This window comes from Sylvia atricapilla, chromosome 18 (assembly GCF_009819655.1).
Source record: "Sylvia atricapilla isolate bSylAtr1 chromosome 18, bSylAtr1.pri, whole genome shotgun sequence".
Taxonomy (NCBI): domain Eukaryota; kingdom Metazoa; phylum Chordata; class Aves; order Passeriformes; family Sylviidae; genus Sylvia; species Sylvia atricapilla.
In genome coordinates this window covers 8462911-8474973 of record NC_089157.1, presented here as the reverse complement: position 1 = coordinate 8474973, position 12063 = coordinate 8462911, and the positions used below count along the sequence as shown (strand labels likewise).

At 60.4% G+C, this 12063-nt stretch overlaps 1 protein-coding gene across 1 annotated transcript; it reads left to right on the top strand.

Moving 5' to 3' along the window:
* The first annotated feature begins 7565 nt into the window (after nt 1-7565).
* On the top strand, nt 7566-9861 carry NPTX1 (neuronal pentraxin 1). Its single transcript, XM_066331834.1, has 5 exons — nt 7566-8023; nt 8284-8491; nt 8949-9193; nt 9297-9476; nt 9573-9861. Exons 1-5 carry the CDS (start codon nt 7577-7579, stop codon nt 9792-9794), a joined length of 1302 nt encoding a protein of 433 aa, XP_066187931.1. The 5' UTR covers nt 7566-7576; the 3' UTR covers nt 9795-9861.
* The last annotated feature ends 2202 nt before the right edge of the window (nt 9862-12063 follow it).

Sequence of the window (12063 nt, the reverse complement as noted above, 5' to 3'; positions counted from 1 at the left end):
CAGTGACCCCCTGACCAACATCTCTCTCCTGAGTCCTGGTGGGTTTCACGGCTCAGGGGTTTGCTGCTGAACTCTGGTGGGTTTGCAGGGCACAGTGTGAGCAGCCTGATTACAGTGGATGGCAGGGGGATGAGCATCCACACAAACTTCTGTCCCTCACACCGGGGAGGATCTGCCCAGCAGGGAAATAAAGCTTTTACACAGCCAGATGGGTGCTGTATAAACCTAAAATGTGACTTTCCAGCAGCCTGAGGAGTTGCCATTCCCCTGCTGATGGAACAGTGAGCTGTGGCATGGGCAGCAGGGGTGCTCCACTTCCCCAGCCCATTTCCAGGAGTTCCTGTCCCTGGAAACACTGCAGCAGAGCTGCCAGCCTCTGCATTCACCAACCATTTATTAGGCATTTCCCGAGGAGAAGAGGCCTAAGGAGGCACAGCATGAGGCAATTCCCCCAGAACACCCCTGACACCCCACCACTGCACGGCTGGGCAGTGCCAGCCCTCAGGAGCTGCAATTCCAGTGTGAAAAACCACGAACCAAATGTGTCCCTGCAGGTGTGCAGGAGCCCCGAGCTCTGCCAGGCCATGTCCCACCCCAAGAGGAGCCATCCCGGGGGGGTCAGAGCTGGGTTCCTGCCATCCCCAGCATCTCCAGCTCAGGAAATGCAGCTGCAGTAGCAGCCAAAGCATCTCCAGCTTCACTCAGTGCCTGGAAGCAGCTCCTGGGCCTTTCCAGTTACCCTCAGTCCCTCTGCAGCTTCTGCAGCCTTGACCTCGTTCAGGAATCGATGCCCCCAGCCCTAATGCAGCCTCTCTGCAGAGAATCTCAGTGTCCTCAGAGCCCTTTCCCCACTAAAAGCTGCACTCGAGCTCAGGGTCAGCTCTCACAGCAGCAAACACAAGGAATCCCTGCTGCCTTGGAGTGGTTTTCTCCATCCTGGCTTTAAAACCTTTTGAGTTTTAACCCCAAACCCTCAGACACGAGCTGACTCTGGCACAGCAGATCCCCCTCCCAGCACCCAGGACCTGAGGTGTGGGCAGCTCTGCCCCTGCAACCCTCACTGTCCCTGCTCCAACTCCTCCCTGTTTGGAGCAGAGCCCAGCTCGGCTCCCTGATCCCTGTCCCTGTCCCTGTCCCTGTCCCTGTCCCTGTCCCTGTGCTTGCACACCCACCTGTCCCACCCGGGCTGGGATCTGTGTGCCCCATGTGCACCTGGAACTCCTTCTGGGCTTGTCCTGCCACACATCCATCCCCAAGCTGGCCATGGAAGCGTTCCCAGGCTCCACAGAGGTGCCTGGCGTTGTGTGACAAGGTGAATGGAGCAGGGGACACGGGGGGCTGTTGTGACCCGTGGGGAGCCCAGGCTGCAGCAGGGACAAAGCACAAGGAGGAGGGAGCAGCAGGGACATTGAGGCATGAAGTGCTCCCAGCCGCTGCTCCTCTGCCCCGTGTGTCACTGCAGGGGAGGAGGGAGAGGATCCCGGAGTGACGCTGACCCTGGGGAGCAGGGAGGGGTGAGGGGAAGCTGGTTTCATATTTAGTCTTTATATCTCATTATCCAGCTCTGATTTGATTGGTAACAAACTAATTTCCTCAAGTCTGGCCTGTTTGGCCGTGATGGCGATGGCTGAGGGATTTCTCCCTGCCCTGATCTTGCCCCACGAACCTTTTGCTCCATTTTCTCTCCCCCTCAGCTGAGGACAGAGGGGTGGAGAGGCTCTGGGGGCAGCCGGTGTGCAGCCTGGGCCACCCCAGACAGCACATGAACAGAGCACAACAGAGGGCGTGGGAGAAAAGGAGCAAGAGACTGCAAAATAATAAATAATCATGGAAAAAACTAGGGCACAGCAGTGTCACTGGCTTTTGATGATTCCTTCTCATCCTGCCCTGCCTCTTCTCCCACAAAAAGGGAACACTGCAAGGTGGGAAGAAGCTCCAGAGCAACAGGGACACAGAGCTGTGTCTGTCCAGAAGCACCAGAAGGATTACAGATAAATATTGAAGCTATCAAAGAAGCTTAAGGGATTTAGGAACCCACTCCCCATTATTATCCTCACTGGGGGAGGGGAAGTGATCTCTGCAGCCCTACAGCAGAGACCAGAACCGTGCTGACTTCTGAAAGGCCCACGCTGGCTGCAAACGGGGAAAAATGACAAGTGTGGGGTTTGTAACACCCGGAGTCACCGTTTGTCACTTGTGGGTGTTGCAGAGAGGCCGAGGCCTGTGAGACCCCACGGGCAACGCTGCCAGAGCATCCCAGAGCAGTGCCAGCGCCCAGGCATGATGGGAGGGCTGGGATCCATCCCACACTGGGATCCATCAAACACAGGATCCATTCCACACAGGATCCATCCCACTCGGGTTCCATCCCACACCAGATCCATCCCACACCGGATCCATCCCACACAGGATCCATCCGACACCAGATCCATCAAACACAGGATCCATTCCACACAGGATCCATCCCACACTGGATCCATCCCACACCAGATCCTTCCCACACAGGATCCATCCCACACCAGATCCATCCCACACAGGATCCATCTCACACCGGATCCATCCCACCCGGGCTCCATTCCACACAAGATCCATCCCACACAGGATCAATCCCACACCGGATCCATCCCACACCGGATCCATCCCACCCGGGCTCCATCCCGCAGCCGGCAGGTCGCTCTCGCACTCCCGAGCGATGCGGCGGCGCTGACAGCCGCCGTGCGGGCTGCCCGGGGGGGGAAGGTGCATCTCGGGCTGCCGTGCGGTGCCGGGCGGGTCCGCAGCCCGGGAATTCCCGCACCGAGCCCTGGAGCCTGCGGGGAGCCGCCTCCGCTCCGGGCTCAGCCAACGCTCATTATCGAAGCGCGGCACGGGCTCCGCTGCCGCCGGGAGGGAGAAGCCTCATTCTCAGCGGAGAGGGATGCGAGGGATGAGAGGGATGCGAGGGATGAGAGAGATGCGAGGGATGCGAGGGATGTGTGCCCTGGGCCAGGGCAGTCCCCGTCTCCTCCCCGCGGCTCCCGGCTGGCACTGCCCCGGCCCGAGCGCTGCTCCCGCTCCTCGGGCATCCCTTCCTCGCCCAAAAGCCACCCCCGGCTGCGCACGGGACGGGCTCGGGCCGCTCTGTGCGGGCTCAGGGACGGGGTAAAGCTCCTCTCCCTGCTGCAAAGGGCACCCGAGGGGGCAGGAACCCAGCGGGACCCGGCACAGACCGATGCCCAGCCCAGCGCCCTCCTGCTCCAGGGCAGCCCCGGGTTCTGCGCGGGGAATATCACACCCACCCCAGGCCCCTTCTGCGGCTCTCCCTGCAATTTTGGCTAATGCCAGCCCAGTCCTCCGGCAGCCAGAGTGGTTGCTCTGCTACACTTTTCAAGGGGATGCTGCAGTTTTAAACCACAAATTAAATTTTTAATGAAACTTCATAACTGTTGTACCCAAATGTAATGTAATATTGATAGGAACTGTGCATCCAGCTAGCATGAGACTGCCCTAGAAAGCTTTTTAGGATGTTATGCAATATAGAGCTAAATTAATTATTTGTAATGAAAGGATCTGTGTCCCTATAGCATCACAGAGACCTACTGGTACAGAGAGCACACTCCCCAGTCTCACTGAGTGTAAATGTCAGGCAATTTAGGAGGAAACTGGCTTGTGAGATGGGAACAATGAAAGCAAGGGAAGGGAAAAAGAGAAGAGAGTGAATGTGCGAGAGAGGGAGAGAGAGAGAGGGAGAGAAACAGAGAGGGCGAGATCTGCAAAGAAAGACTGCAGCAAAATGCAGCAAAATTCCCAACTCCTGTCCAGAGTGTGTCTGTCACAGAGGGGAATACTCCATCTCACACACAGTATGTACACTGGCTGCACCCTGTGCTGAGCTGCTCCAGTGACAGCTGTACCCTTTAGAAGGCACCAAAAAAAAAAAAAAATCCATTTTGCATTATCCAGCATTCTCCATATCCATATCCAGCATTCTCAGCAGAACCATGGAGCAGCTGGGGGCTGCTTCCCTGTGCCTGGTCCAGCTGCAGAAGGAAAAGGCTTTGGAGATGCTCTTACCCCCCCCCCGACATCTGGGCTCTGCACAGCCAGTGGTGCTGTGCCCAGAGACCCTGTCCTTGCTGCAGTTTCTCTGAGAACAGGTATTAGATTAAAAAAAAAAAAAAAAGAAAAAAGAAAAAAGAAAACAACCTGGCAGTGTCTGCCCTGTCCTGCTTTGGGCCTGCTGGGGACGGGGTGTGTGACTGGAGGGGACAAACCCTCAGGAGCCTCAGTGACAACACAGGCACAACCAGCAGCTCCATGCACGGGCGAAGGGAGCTGAGCTCCTGGAAGTGTAGCCACTGCTGTTTCCCATTTAAAGCTGCCTTCATCCCATAATGGATCACATCGTTCCCACTCCGCAGAGGAGACTTAAATGCGGAATCAGCATCACCCCACAGGAGATGGTTTATGTACAGCAGGCTGCACAAGCAGGAGAGGAAAGCTTCCACTGCCTGCTCCCCGGGGCTCCAGCTCCTGGGATTAGAGAGATTTGTCCACTTTAAAAAGCTGTCCTCTCTGCATCGGCGATGCTGCTGCTCGCACACAGAGGTTAGCGTGGAGCAGATGGAGATTGACACCCCTCACCTCTGCACGGGCAGAGGCCGCAGAGCCAGGAGCACCCTGGGCTGTCCAAACCCACCCTCGTCCATCACCAGCACAAATGTGCTGCTGGCTCCTGCTCAGAGCTAAATCCTCGGCGAGGGTCCTTGAGAGCTGTGCTCAGCTCTTTTCAGCTACAGAGCCATAAATCAGCCGCTACCGAGCGCTTGGGAAGAGGCAAGGCAAGAGTTAAAAACAGGGGCTCCATTGCAGCCACACAGCTCCTAAATCTACAGAAGCAATAACAGATCCTACTGCATGATTCAGTGATTCTGGGAAAGCTGAAATCTTGATCATGTTTTCCGGTCCTTTCTTTGCATTAGGAGCCACGGGGGTTATTTTACTTATCTCTTGTAGCTCAGCTTTGTTGTTTTTTCCCATCCAGGCATTTCCTGGTCTCCATCACCATAGTATCCGAGTGTTTATTTTATTGCATTTGTCACCTTGGTCTCATCTCCGCATAATGTGCTATGGATGACAAAAGATTGTGAGGGAAATTGGTTCAGTGACACGCTCAGCTCTGTCAATACCGTGCAGATGTGAGCAGGAGTGGGACCTGGCTCCGCTGCCTCTCACACTGGTTCACACTGGTGTAATTCTATTGCCTGCAGTAACATTATTTTTGGGTTGTGTTCCTGCCTGTGGCAGAAGGATTAGTCCTGCAGTCTTGTCAGCTTTTCCTTTCACAAAAAAAAAAAAAAAAAAAAACCCAAACCCAAGCAGGACAGAAGGGAGACTGCACTGCCCAGCAAACCCCATGGGGTCTGTCCCCTCCTTGTCCCCCTCCTGCCTCGTTCCTGCTGCACTGAGACCCTGCTCAGCACAGAGAGCCAACAGCAGGGACAGTAACCAGGGTGATAGAGACAGACGAGCCTGCTGGAAATGCAGATTTTTTTCCCCAAAAAAATTTCCTGCAGCAAAACACAACACCCCAAAAGGGAGCAGTGCCAGAGGTGTGGGCAGCCCCACAGGTGAGCAGCACCTCAGGTGGCTCTGAACTGCACAGGAGGGTCAGCAGTGAGAGCCAGGAGCCTCAGGAAGGACACTCAGGTCTCTTCAGTCCCCACGAGCACCGGGGCAGGTTGGAGGGACAGTGATTAAAGCACTACAGGATGCCCGTGAAGGTGCCCCAGAGGTGCTGAGCACCCTGGCACAGCTCCTGACCTCTCAGCTGCTTTTGTCAGCACTGCCCTGGGTTCCCTGGGCTGCCATAAATGGACAGCAGAACATCAGAGGGTTTGCCAGCCTGCCATCCTCCTCCTGCTGACTACCCCAGGCCCCTGGGCTTGGCCATGAAATGCTGCTTTAACTCTACCAGAGCAGGGCTGGACGGGGAAAGAGGCTCCCGAGGGCAGCTGAGCTGCCTTTGAGGATGAAACACTCCCTGCCACGTCAGTGTGTCACAAAGCTCCCGGGGCTGGATGCAGACCTGCTCCAGGAAAGGCATCAAACCAGCCACAGGTACCACTGAGAGCAGCTCAGGGAGCTCCAGCCCCAGCCAGGGCTCCTCAGGCCTGCTCCAGGCACATCAAAGGGGAAAGGACCACGGAGTGGTTGTGTTTTATCTTTTGCAGATCCACGGCCTGAAAGCCTTTGTATTTTACTGACCCACTTCACTAATCAAAATTAATTGCTTCATATTTCACAGGATAACTTGGCATTATGTAAATACTCCAGCCATATGTGCTGCTGCAGTGCCGAGCTGAGCTGAGGGGGCCACACTCCCCCATCACCCCGGCAGGCTGCTCTCCGGGTCAGGAGCTCCCCACACAACACAGCACAACGCCCCAGGGGGAGGACAAGGGGAAAACCAACAGGCAGCAAGGGCTCAGGGAGCTGGGACAGTTCTCTTTGTGCTCAGGTGTCCTGGCCAAGGGCAGGACCTGGGGAACAAGGACACGGGACACTGCTGGCTTCCTGCTCTGGAGCTGAAGGAGAATCGGCCTTGGCTGAAGTGCTGAAGACGAGAAAAGTGACAGCTCCAACAGGCACGAGCTATTCCCATCAAGGACAGACCCAGACATTACCTGCAAGGTTCTTTCGCTGATTAATAAAGAAGCCAAGCAGCCACTGTTCCCCTGCGCCCAGAGCAGGGCTGGGCACCGGCATCAGCGGGATGTGCTGCCCCGGGGACACGCAGTGACCTGGGCCCGTCCGTGCTCCAGGGCTCCCCCCGGGGCCGGCACAGCCCCTCAGCTCAGCCGTGTCCTCCCCGCGGAGCCCCGGGGCTGCCCCTGCCCGGGATGACCCTCCAGATGATCCCGCCCCGCACCCGAATACCCGCGGGCACAGCCCCGGGACCCGGCACGACACCCAGGGGACACCCAGGGGACACCCAGGGGACACCCAGGGGACACCCATGGCACGGCAGGGACAGCCCCACACAGCCCGCACATACCTATACCTGCACACTCTGCACACATCTGTACCTGCACACGTGTATACATGCACACTCTGCACACACCTGCACGGGCACACATCTGCACACGCACCATCTGCACACACCTGTACCTGCACACACCTGTACCTGCACACACCTGTACCTGCACACCCCGCACGCTCATCCCCCGCACACACCCGCTCCCCGCACATCCCCGCACATCCCCGCACATCCCCGCACATCCCCGCAGCCCCTCCCGGCACAATCTGCCCTGCCCACGCGCGCCGCCCACGCGCGCTCCCGCCCACGGGCACACGCGAGCCCGGCACGCACGGACACACGGACACACGCGGACACACAGACACGCTCCAGGCTCCCAGAAGCAGCCCCGCACGCTCTCACAGTCGCTCACGCCGCGCTCCCACGCGGGGCCCCCCCGCCGCGGGCCGGGATCCCGCGCTCCGTGACGCCCCGAACGGCCCCGCCCGGGCGCGATAAAAGCGGCGGCGCCGCAGCGGAGCCGGAGCCGGCCCGGAGCGAGCGGAGCCGAGCGGAGCCATGGCCGCGGGGCCGCCCGGCAGCCGCCGCCTCCTGCCGCTGCTGCTGCCGCCGCTGCTGCTGCTGCTGCGGCCGGCGCTCGGCCAGGGCCTGGGGCAGACGCGCTTCATCTGCACCTCGGTGCCGCTGGACGGGGACGTGTGCGCCGCCTCGGCGCTGGGCACCGGCTCGGCCGAGGAGCTGAAGGGCACCGTGCTGCAGCTGCGGGAGACGGTGCTGCAGCAGAAGGAGACCATCATGAACCAGAAGGAGACGATCCGCGAGCTCACGGCCAAGCTGGGCCGCTGCGAGAGCCAGAGCGTGCTGGAGCAGCCCGGCGAGGGAAAGGGCAGGAAGGGCTTTTCCAAGAACACCATGGGCGACCTGTCGCGGCCGGCCGCAGCCGAGACCCTCAGCCAGCTGGGGCAGACGCTGCAGTCTCTGAAAACCCGGTTGGAAAACCTGGAGGTACGCGAGAGGAGCCGGGGAGCCGCACAGCCGCGCACCGGGAGGCACGGGGAGCCGGGGCAGCCGCGCGTCCCGCCGCCGGCAGCGCGGAGCCGGGCACCGGGAGCCGGGCGTCAGGGGAGCCGGGCAAACCAACGTCGGACGCCGGGAGACCCGCGGAGCTGGGCACCGGGGAACCGGCACCGGAGACCCCGCGAAGCCGGGCACCGGGAGCCGCTGCCCGGTGGTAACAGCCCGCTTCTCTGCTCGCCCCCTTGCAGCAATTCAGCAGGATGAACTCCTCCAGCCAGACCAACAACCTGAAGGACATCCTGCAGAACAAGATCGATGACCTGGAGAAGCAGGTGCTGTCGCGGGTGAACAGCCTGGAGGAGGGCAAGCTCAGCCCCCGCAACGAGTCCGAGGAGCGCGGCAAGATCGAGAGCACGCTCACCTCGCTGCACCAGCGCATCAGCGACCTGGAGAAAGGTACCGGGCGCTGCCCACCCCCGCCCGCCCGCCCTCGGGACCCCCGGGCCGGCTCCCGGAGCTCCCCCGCCGCCGGGGACCGGGCGCTGCCGGACGATGCGGAGCCGCTCCCGCGGGCGGATCCGCCGAGCCCGTCCCGCTGCCCACCCCGGGATGGGTCCCTCTCCCCCAGCTCGGCTTTCCCCGCGGCAGGCGTCGGAACCGGCTGATGGTTAAGGTCCCTCCCAAGCCGGCCCCTGGCTCGGTGGCTCCCGAGGCAGCCGCTGCCCGCGGGCTCCGCAGCCGGGGATGCTCCGGGCGCTGCCCGCCCCGGGGATTAGGGAGCCGCGCGGCGCCGGAGGGATTTGCTCCTCGCTGCCATCTCAAGGCCCGTTACATAACGGGGTGGGGAGGGGGGAGCCCCCAAAGGGGCAGGAAGGGCGCCCGGCAGGAGCCCACCGGCGCTGCGCTCCCGCAGGCCAGAAGGACAACCGGCCCCCGGACAGGTTCCAGCTCACCTTCCCCCTGCGCACCAACTACATGTACGCCAAGGTGAAGAAGAGCCTGCCCGAGATGTACGCCTTCAGCATCTGCATGTGGATCAAATCCAGCGCCTCCCCCGGCATGGGCACCCCCTTCTCCTACGCCGTGCCCGGGCAGGCCAACGAGCTGGTGCTCATCGAGTGGGGCAACAACCCCATGGAGATCCTCATCAATGACAAGGTACGGCCCCGGCGCGTGGGGAGGCTGCCGGGCACGGGGGACGGGCTGGGGGGCGGCCTGGGGGTCCCCCGTGTGCACCCCCCTGACCCTCTGCCCCCCGCAGGTGGCCAAGCTGCCCTTCGCCATCAACGACGGCAAGTGGCACCACATCTGTGTCACCTGGACCACGCGGGACGGCGTGTGGGAAGCCTACCAGGACGGCACACAGACGGGCAACGGCGAGAACCTGGCCCCCTACCACCCCATCAAACCCCAGGGCGTGCTGGTCCTGGGCCAGGAGCAGGTAAGGGCCGGGGACAGCGGAGGGGACCCTGCCCGGGGGGTGGCCCCGAGGGGACGGACGGGCCGGGTGTCCCCGCTGACGGCGGCTCCCCCGCAGGACACGCTGGGCGGAGGGTTCGATGCCACGCAGGCCTTCGTGGGGGAGCTGGCCCACTTCAACGTGTGGGACCGCAAGCTGAGCCCGGGGGAGGTGTACGGCCTGGCCACCTGCAGCTCCAAGGCACTCGCGGGCAACGTCATCGCCTGGGCCGAGGCCAACATCGACATCTACGGCGGGGCCACCAAGTGGACTTTCGAGGCCTGTCGCCAGCTCAACTAGGGCCACGGACAAGCGAGAGAAACCTCCTCAGCGGGTTCTTTTTATTTCTTTATTATTTATTTATTCGTTTTTCTCCTCCTTTTTTGTTTTTGTTTTTTTTGGGGTTTTTTTGCGCAAAAACAACCGAGAACGAAGCCACCCGACTCGTCCCGGGAGCAGGGATGCCCCGGCAGCGGAGCGTCCGCCCCCGGAGCCCCACGACCCTCCGGTTTCTGTCTTGCCAACGTCCTTCAACGCCTGCGTGCCTTGGCCCGGCGCGGCTGCGCCCCCCCGCCGCCCCCCGGCCCGGCCCCCGCTTCGCCGCCGCTTCCCTTGGGCACCGGCGCCTGCACAGGGCCCAGCGGAGCCCCTCGGGCTCCTCTCTGTCCAGCCTGACCCCCGGGCCGCCAGCGTGCTGTCCCCGGAGCTGGGGGAAAGCTGCGACATCCCTGCCCCGTCCCGGGGTTGTGACAGCGGCTGGCGCTCCGAGGAGGGGCGAGCCCCGAGTTCCCAGCCCCGGGAAGGAGCCGGCCCCTGGCCCGGGCAGCTCCGCTCCCCTCCGCGGGAGCTGCTCCCGAGCATCACAGCCATAACCCCGGGCTGCGGCGGGCACCGGGCCGGGACCCCCGGCGGGAGCGCCCCCGGCCCCGCTCCCCGACCTGCCGCACTCAGGTACCCCCGGCCCCGCCGCCTGCAGCCCCCCGGGGGTGACAGCCACCCCCTAAGCGCCGTAGCTGGTGACAAATAGCCTTTACCGTCCCCTCCGGCTCAGCTCCCACTGACAGGTCTGAAGCCTTTCTGCTTTTGATAATACACTCTCTTGTTTCTCTTACTGTAAAGGGAAGTTTATTACCAATAAAATAAAAAGGGTATTTTTATGAAGATAAAAATAATAATATATATATATAGAATTATCAGCGCTCCCTGAGGAAAAAACAACAAAAAAAAAAGTGCTTTGAGATTCTGCAGGATAAAAAGAGATAAAGAAGCGTATTTTGAGATAACAGATGCATTTTGTATGGTTTCCTTTTCTAAACTCCTGGTTTGTACTACAGATTGCAGAAATCACTCCCCAGCCCCCCTCCTGCCCCCCCCAGGGCAGCCCTGGGCGGCAGTGGAGGATGAGGCAGAGAATTCACCCGGGGCTCCAGAGCCTCACGACCAACTCCAAAGATGCGGCAAAGAGACGGGCGGAGCGGAGGGGCCGGGAGCTGCCCCCGGCCGGGCTCGGAGCCGGCCCCGCCTCGGCTGCTCCGCGGAGCCGGCACAGGCAGCAGCATCCCCCGAGCGAGACCCAGGGCAGCGGATCCTCAGCCGTGCTCTTGGTGCAAGAAAAGAAAACAAACGACCCGAACCATCGAGAGTTAATTTCAGTTCCTCCCAAGCCCCTGTTCACATCGGCGAGCACAGGCACAACCTGCTGAGAACAACGACGAGACCACGGCACAGGTTTAACCTCCAGCCCCAGGTGCGTTGGATTTGCCAAAAAAAAACAAAAAACCACGAAAGGGTGTGATGTCAACTCAGTGTACATAGTGTACAGTAGGGGAGAGAATTAATGTATCTTAATTTGTCATTATTTTGCTAACCAAAGCTGTACATTTTTCCTACTCCTGGCTCTGTCTCCTTTGGGATTTGCAGGGGGTTCCCACGCCCCATGCATCCGGCCCGCATCGGCAGTTCTGACAATGCACTGTTTCTACGGATTCTCATGCTTTTTCCATTTTAGTGCTGGGATTACATGAATTGTTGACTTTATTTTTACACAATAAAGCGTGAAGAAAGACACCGGCTTCTCTCACATGTGTCTGTTCCCTGAGCAGCTAGTGCTCAGCAGCTCGTCTTTTTCCACAGGAAGGTTTCATGCCTGCGTGAGGCAGAAATTTCTGCCCAGTTCCTCTTGGAGCTGGCTCAGGCACTCCCTGAGCCGCTCTGCCAGGCTGTCTCCTTCTCCTGTACCCTCAAACCACATTTTTCCCCTGGTTTATGTAACACACCACACAAACGGATGTGTTTTTCCCTCAAGCCACTGCCTGGGAGCTCCCTCTGGGTCCTGCCGGGCCGGTGCAGGGGACAGTGGCACCCCCGGGGCTCTGCAGGAGACGCTGCCGTGGGCACCACCACAAGCCCCGGCTGCCTCTGCTCGTCCCTCGGGAGCCGGGCTGGGCTCCAGACGCAGTTCCTGGAAGGCAGAGCTCCCAGGGGGAATCTGAGCGTGTGGCTGGATGCCACCCGTGTGCCACAGGCAGGGACAGGCCAGCTCAGTGTCCCCAGCAATCAATGCCCCCGA

Coding starts and splice junctions, on each gene's coding strand:
- NPTX1 (XM_066331834.1), top strand. CDS start 7,577: ATGGCCGCGGGGCCGCCCGGCAGCCGCCGCCTCCTGCCGCTGCTGCTG. Junction 8,024..8,283: donor CCCGGTTGGAAAACCTGGAG/GTACGCGAGAGG, acceptor GCCCCCTTGCAG/CAATTCAGCAGGATGAACTC. Junction 9,477..9,572: donor TGGTCCTGGGCCAGGAGCAG/GTAAGGGCCGGG, acceptor GCTCCCCCGCAG/GACACGCTGGGCGGAGGGTT.